Source organism: Calidris pugnax, unplaced genomic scaffold, assembly GCF_001431845.1.
Source record: "Calidris pugnax isolate Ruff unplaced genomic scaffold, ASM143184v1 scaffold445, whole genome shotgun sequence".
NCBI classification, from domain to species: Eukaryota; Metazoa; Chordata; class Aves; order Charadriiformes; family Scolopacidae; genus Calidris; species Calidris pugnax.
The window spans coordinates 1-8,021 of record NW_015091147.1 but is presented as its reverse complement, the minus strand read 5'-3'; the positions used below and the strand labels follow the sequence as shown (position 1 = coordinate 8,021).

At 56.3% G+C, this 8,021-nt stretch overlaps 1 protein-coding gene across 1 annotated transcript; it reads left to right on the top strand.

Moving 5' to 3' along the window:
- Positions 1 to 318: 318 nt before the first annotated feature.
- Positions 319 to 8,007, top strand: LOC106897912 (mucin-2-like). The gene is made up of 3 exons (XM_014958906.1): positions 319 to 1,028; positions 2,087 to 2,582; positions 7,322 to 8,007. The coding sequence occupies exons 1-3, from the start codon at positions 348 to 350 to the stop codon at positions 7,945 to 7,947; spliced, it is 1,803 nt and encodes a 600-aa protein (XP_014814392.1). The 5' UTR covers positions 319 to 347; the 3' UTR covers positions 7,948 to 8,007.
- The last annotated feature ends 14 nt before the right edge of the window (positions 8,008 to 8,021 follow it).

The window sequence follows — 8,021 nt, the reverse complement described above, 5'->3', positions numbered from 1 at the left end:
CACTGCCAACCCCCCCGGAAACCCCCCCCTCGACCCCAAAATTTGGCACTGGCACCATCTGGCACCATCGGGCACCACCATCATGGTCCTGGCACCAGGACTGGCATCAAAACTTCCTGGTGCCAGCACCATCCGGCACCATCAGGCACCACCACCGCGCTTAACCAGGCTTCGTGGCACCAGGACTGGCACCAAAACCTCCTGGCACTGGCACCAGCCAGCACTGGCACCATCTGGCACCATCTGGCACCAGCACTGTGCTTAACCAAGCTTCATGGCACTGGCACCAACCAGCACTGGCACCACCTGGCACCATCTGGCACCACCACCGCGCTTAACCAGGCTTCATGGCACCAGGACTGGCACCAAAACCTCCTGGCACTGGCATCAACCAGCATTGGCACCATCTGGCACCATCACTGTGCTCGACCAAGCTTCATGGCATTGGTACCCTCTGGCACTGGCACCATCTGGCACCATCAGGCACCAGCACCATGCTCAACCAAGACACTTGGCACCAGCACCAACTGGCACTGGCACCATCAGACACCAGCACTGTGCTTAACCAGGCTTCATGGCACCAGGACTGGCACCAAAACCTCCTGGTACCACCACTAACCAGCCTTGGCACCACCTGGCACCAGCACCGTGCTCAACCGAGCCCCCTGGCACTGGTACTAACTGGCACTGGCACCATCTGGCACCATCAGGCACCATCACTGTGCTCCACTGAGCTTCATGGCACCAGGACTGGCACCAAAACCCCCTGGCACCAGCACCAACCAGCACTGGCACCATCCACCAACACCTGGCACCATCACCGTGCTCAACCAAGACTCTTGGCACCAGGACTGGCACCAAAACCTCCTGGCACCATCACCAACCAGCCTTGGCACCGCCTGGCACCAGCAACCGAGCCTCCTTGTACTAGCACCATCGGGCACTGGCACCATCTGGAACAATCAAGCACCACCACCGTGGTCCACCGAGCTTCCTGGCACCAGGACTGGCACCAAAACCTCCTGGCACCGGCACCAACCAGCATTGGCACCATCCACTAACACCTGGCACCATCACCGTGGTCCACTGAGCTTCATGGCACCAGGACTGGCACCAAAACCTCCTGGCACTGGCACAGCCTGGCACTGGCACCATCTGGCATCATTGGGCAACATCACCGTGCTCCACCGAGCTTCATGGCACCAGAACTGGCACCAAAACCTCCTGGCACTGGCACAGCCTGGCACTGGCACCATCTGGCATCATTGGGCAACATCACCGTGCTCCACCGAGCTTCATGGCACCAGAACTGGCACCAAAACCTCCTGGCACCAGCACCAATCAGCACTGGCACCATCTGGCACCATCAGGCACCATCACCGTGTTCCACCAAGCTTCATGGCACCAGGACTGGCACCAAAACCTCCTGGCACCAGCACCAATCAGCACTGGCACCATCTGGCACCATCTAGCACCACCACCGCGCTTAACCAGGCTTCATGGCACCAGGACTGGCACCAAAACCTCCTGGCACCAGCACCATCTGGCACCATCGGGCACCACCACCATGCTTAACCAGGCTTCGTGGCATCAGGACTTGCACCAAAACCTCCTGGCACCAGCACCAACCAGCCTTGGCACCACCTGGCACCAGCAACCAAGCCTCCTTGCACTGGCACCACTGTGCATTGGCACCATCTGGCACCATCATTGTGGTCCACTGAACCTCCTGGCACCAGGACTGGCACCAAAACCTCCTGGCACTGGCACTAACCAACTTTGGCACTACCTGGCACCAGCACCGTGCTCAACAAAGTCCCCTGGCACCAACCAGCACTGGCACCATCTGGTACCATCAGGCACCAGCACCGTGCTCCACCAAGCTTTGTGGCACCAGGACTGGCACCAAAACCTCCTGGTGCCAGCACCAACCAGCCTTGGCACCACCTGGCACCAGCAACTGAGCATCCTTGTACTGGCACCATCTGGCACTGGCACCATCGGGCACCACCATTGTGGTCCACCGAACCTCCTGGCACCAGGACTGGCACCAAAACCTCCTGGTGCCAGCACCATCCAGCACCATCTGGCACCATCTGGCACCATCTGGCACCATCGGGCACCACCACCGCGCTTAACCAGGCTTCATGGCACCAGGACTGGCACCAAAACCTCCTGGCACCAGCACCATCTGGCACCATCGGGCACCACCACCGCGCTTAACCAGGCTTCGTGGCATCAGGACTTGCACCAAAACCTCCTGGCACCAGCACCAACCAGCCTTGGCACCACCTGGCACCAGCAACCAAGCCTTCTTGCACTGGCACACCGGGCATTGGCACCATCTGGCACCATCTGGCACCATCATTGTGGTCCACTGAACCTCCTGGCACCAGGACTGGCACCGAAACCTCCTGGCACTGGCATCAACCAACATTGGCACCATCCGGCACCACCTGGCACCATCACCATGCTCCAGTTGAGCCATCTGGCATCAGGACTGGCACTGAAACCTCCTGGCACTGGCACCAACCAGCACTGGCACCGCCTGGCACCAGCACTGTGCTCCACCAAGCTTCGTGGTACCAGGACTGGCACCAAAACCTCCTGGCACCAGCACTAATCAGCCTTGGCACTGCCTGGCACCAGCACCATGCTCAACCAAGTCTCCTGGCACTGGCACCAACTGGCACCGGAACCATCCACCAACACCTGGCACCATCACCGTGCTCCAGTTGAGCCATCTGGCACCATTGGGCACTGAGCCCCTTGGCATTGGCATCATCCGGCACCATTGGGCACCAGCACCGTGCTCCACCAAGCTTCCTGGCACCAGGACTGGCACCAAAACCTCCTGGTACGAGCACCAACCAGCACTGGCACCATCCACCAACACCTGGCACCATCACCGTGCTCCAGTTGAGCCATCTGGCACCAGGACTGGCACCGAGTCTCCTGGCACTGGCACCATCCAGCACCATCGGGCACAACCACCGTGGTCCACTGAGCTTCACGGCACCAGGACTGGCACCAAAACCTCCTGGTGCCAGCACAAACCAGCCTTGGCACCACCTGGCACCAGCAACCGAGCCTCCTTGTACCGGCACCACTGGGCACTAGCACCATCTGGCTCCATCAAGCACCACCACTGTGGTCCACCAAGCTTCATGGCACCAGGACTGGCACCAAAACCTCCTGGCACCAGCACCAACCAGCCTTGGCACCACCTGGCACCATCACCCTACTCAACCGAGCCTCCTGGCACCAGCAAGACCCTCTGACCAGCCTGACTGGCCACCAGTACCGAGCTACTGGCACCACGGTCCAACCAACCCACCTGGCACCACCAAGGTGGGCACCAGGCAGATGCCACAGCCCCGTGGCCAGCAGTGCCACCGCTGCCCAGGCCTGGCACGGCCTCACCTGGTCATGGCTCATGGAGGGCATGGCCAAGGTGGCCAACTGGCATCTTGGCCAGCTGACCAGCCACCCAACTGGGCAGCTAACCAGTACCCTGCCCAACCAACCAGTATCTCAACCAGTTGACCAACCCCACCCTGGGCAGCCAACCAGCACCTCAACCAGCCAGTTGACCAGCACCTCAACCAACCAACCAACCAGCATCTTGGTCAACGAGGCAACTAACCAAAGCCAACCAGCACCTCAATCAACCTGGTTGACCAACCAACCAGCATCTCCACTGACCAACCAGCATCTCAATCGATCAACCAGCCAGCCAACCAGCATCTCAACCACCCAACCAACATCTCAACCAACCAACTGGCATCTTGGCCAACGAGGCAACCAACCAAAGCCAACCAGCATCTCAATCAGCCAACCAGCACCTCAACCAGTTGACCAACCAACCAGCCAACCAGCATCTCAACCAACCAACCAGCATCTCAACCAGTTGACCACCCAACCAACCAGCACCTCAACCAGCCAACCAGCACCTCAACCAGCCAGTTGACCAGCACCTCAACCAACCAACCAGCATCTTGGCCAACAAGGCAACCAACCAAAGCTAACCAGCACCTCAACCAACCAACCAGCACCTCAACCAGTTGACCGACCAACCAACCAGCCAACCAGCATCTCAACCACCCACCCAGCATCTCAACCAGTTGATCAACCACCCAATCAACCAGCATCTCAACCAACCAACCAGCATCTCAGTTGACCACCCACCCACCCACCATCTCAACCAACCAACCAGCATCTCAACCAGCTGATTAACCACCCAACCAGCATCTCAACCAACCAACCAGCATCTCAACCAGTCGATCAACCACCCACCAGCATCTCAACCACCCACCCAGCATCTCAACCAGTTGATCAACCACCCACCCAGCACCTCAACCACCTCCCCAGCATCTCAACCAGTCGATCAACCACCCACCCAGCATCTCAACCAGTTGATCAACCACCCAACCAACCAGCATCTCAGTTGACCACCCAACCAACCAGCATCTCAACCACCCACCCAGCATCTCAACCAGTTGATCAACCACCCACCCAACCTCTCAACCAACCAACCAGCATCTCAACCAGCTGATCAACCACCCACCCAGCATCTCAACCAACCAACCAGCATCTCAACCAGTTTACCACCCACCCACCCAGCATCTCAACCAACCAACCAGCATCTCAACCAGTTGATCGACCACCCACCCAACATCTCAGCCACCCACCCACCATCTCAACCAGTTGATCAACCACCCACCCACCATCTCAACCAACCAACCAGCATCTCAACCAGCATCTCAACCAACCAACCAGCATCTCAACCAACCAACCAGTTGACCATCCAACCAACCAGCATCTCAACCAGTTGACCAACCACCCATCCAGCATCTCAACCACCCACCCAGCATCTCAACCAGTTGATCAACCATCCACCCAGCATCTCAACCACCCACCCAGCACCTCAACCAACCAACCAGCATCTCAACCAGTTGATCAACCACCCACCCAGCATCTCAACCAACCAACCAGCATTTCAACCAACCAACCAGCATCTCAACCAGTTCATCGACCACCCAATCAACCAGCATCTCAAACAACCAACCAGCATCTCAGTTGACCACCCAACCAACCAGCATCTCAACCAACCACCCACCATCTCAACCAGTTATCAACCACCCACCATCTCAACCAACCAACCAACCAGCATCTCAACCAGTTATCAACCACCCACCATCTCAACCAACCAACCAGCATCTCAAACAGTTGATCAACCACCCACCCAGCATCTCAACCAACCAACCAGCATGTCAGTTGACCACCCAACCAACCAGCATCTCAACCACCCACCCAGCACCTCAACCAACCAACCAGCATGTCAGCTGACCACCCAACCAACCAGCATCTCAACCACCCACCCAGCACCTCAACCAACCAACCAGCATCTCAACCAGTTTACCACCCACTCACCCACCATCTCAACCAGTTGATCAACCACCCACCCACCATCTCAACCAACCAACCAGCATCTCAACCAGCATCTCAACCAACCAACCAGCATCTCAACCAACCAACCAGTTGACCATCCAACCAACCAGCATCTCAACCAGTTGACCAACCACCCATCCAGCATCTCAACCACCCACCCAGCATCTCAACCAGTTGATCAACCATCCACCCAGCATCTCAACCACCCACCCAGCACCTCAACCAACCAACCAGCATCTCAACCAGTTGATCAACCACCCACCCAGCATCTCAACCAACCAACCAGCATTTCAACCAACCAACCAGCATCTCAACCAGTTCATCGACCACCCAATCAACCAGCATCTCAAACAACCAACCAGCATCTCAGTTGACCACCCAACCAACCAGCATCTCAACCAACCACCCACCATCTCAACCAGTTATCAACCACCCACCATCTCAACCAACCAACCAGCATCTCAACCAGCTGATCAACCACCCACCCAGCATCTCAACCAACCAACCAGCATCTCAACCAGTTTACCACCCACCCACCCAGCATCTCAACCAACCAACCAGCATCTCAACCAGTTGACCGACCACCCACCCAGCATCTCAACCAACCAACCAGCATCTCAACCAGTGGATCAACCACCCAATCAACCAGCATCTCAACCACCGACCCAGCATATCAACCAATTAACCAGCATCTCAAACAGTTGACCACCCACCCACCCAGCATCTCAACTACCAACCAGCATCTCAACCAGTTGATCGACTACCCATCCAGCATCTCAACCACCCACCCAGCATCTCAACCAACCAACCAACCAACCAACATCTCAACCACCCAACCAGCATCTCAACCAACCAACCAGCATCTCAACCACCCACCCAGCACCTAAACCAACCAACCAGCATCTCAACCAACCAACCAGCATCTCAACCAGTTGATCGACCACCCACCCAACATCTCAGCCACCCACCCACCATCTCAACCAGTTGATCAACCACCCACCCACCATCTCAACCAACCAACCAGCATCTCAACCAGCATCTCAACCAACCAACCAGCATCTCAACCAACCAACCAGTTGACCATCCAACCAACCAGCATCTCAACCAGTTGACCAACCACCCATCCAGCATCTCAACCACCCACCCAGCATCTCAACCAGTTGATCAACCATCCACCCAGCATCTCAACCACCCACCCAGCACCTCAACCAACCAACCAGCATCTCAACCAGTTGATCAACCACCCACCCAGCATCTCAACCAACCAACCAGCATTTCAACCAACCAACCAGCATCTCAACCAGTTCATCGACCACCCAATCAACCAGCATCTCAAACAACCAACCAGCATCTCAGTTGACCACCCAACCAACCAGCATCTCAACCAACCACCCACCATCTCAACCAGTTATCAACCACCCACCATCTCAACCAACCAACCAACCAGCATCTCAACCAGTTATCAACCACCCACCATCTCAACCAACCAACCAGCATCTCAAACAGTTGATCAACCACCCACCCAGCATCTCAACCAACCAACCAGCATGTCAGTTGACCACCCAACCAACCAGCATCTCAACCACCCACCCAGCACCTCAACCAACCAACCAGCATGTCAGTTGACCACCCAACCAACCAGCATCTCAACCACCCACCCAGCACCTCAACCAACCAACCAGCATCTCAACCAGTTTACCACCCACTCACCCACCATCTCAACCAGTTGATCAACCACCCACCCACCATCTCAACCAACCAACCAGCATCTCAACCAGCATCTCAACCAACCAACCAGCATCTCAACCAACCAACCAGTTGACCATCCAACCAACCAGCATCTCAACCAGTTGACCAACCACCCATCCAGCATCTCAACCACCCACCCAGCATCTCAACCAGTTGATCAACCATCCACCCAGCATCTCAACCACCCACCCAGCACCTCAACCAACCAACCAGCATCTCAACCAGTTGATCAACCACCCACCCAGCATCTCAACCAACCAACCAGCATTTCAACCAACCAACCAGCATCTCAACCAGTTCATCGACCACCCAATCAACCAGCATCTCAAACAACCAACCAGCATCTCAGTTGACCACCCAACCAACCAGCATCTCAACCAACCACCCACCATCTCAACCAGTTATCAACCACCCACCATCTCAACCAACCAACCAACCAGCATCTCAACCAGTTATCAACCACCCACCATCTCAACCAACCAACCAGCATCTCAAACAGTTGATCAACCACCCACCCAGCATCTCAACCAACCAACCAGCATGTCAGTTGACCACCCAACCAACCAGCATCTCAACCACCCACCCAGCACCTCAACCAACCAACCAGCATCTCAACCAGTTTACCACCCACTCACCCAGCATCTCAACCAGTTGACCAACCACCCACCCAGCATCTCAACCACCCACTCAGCATCTCAACCAGTGGATCAACTACCCACCCAGCAGCTCAACCAACCAACCAGTTGACCATCCGACCAACCAGCATCTCCACCAGTTGACCACCCACCCAATCAGCATCTCAACCAACCAACCAGCATCTC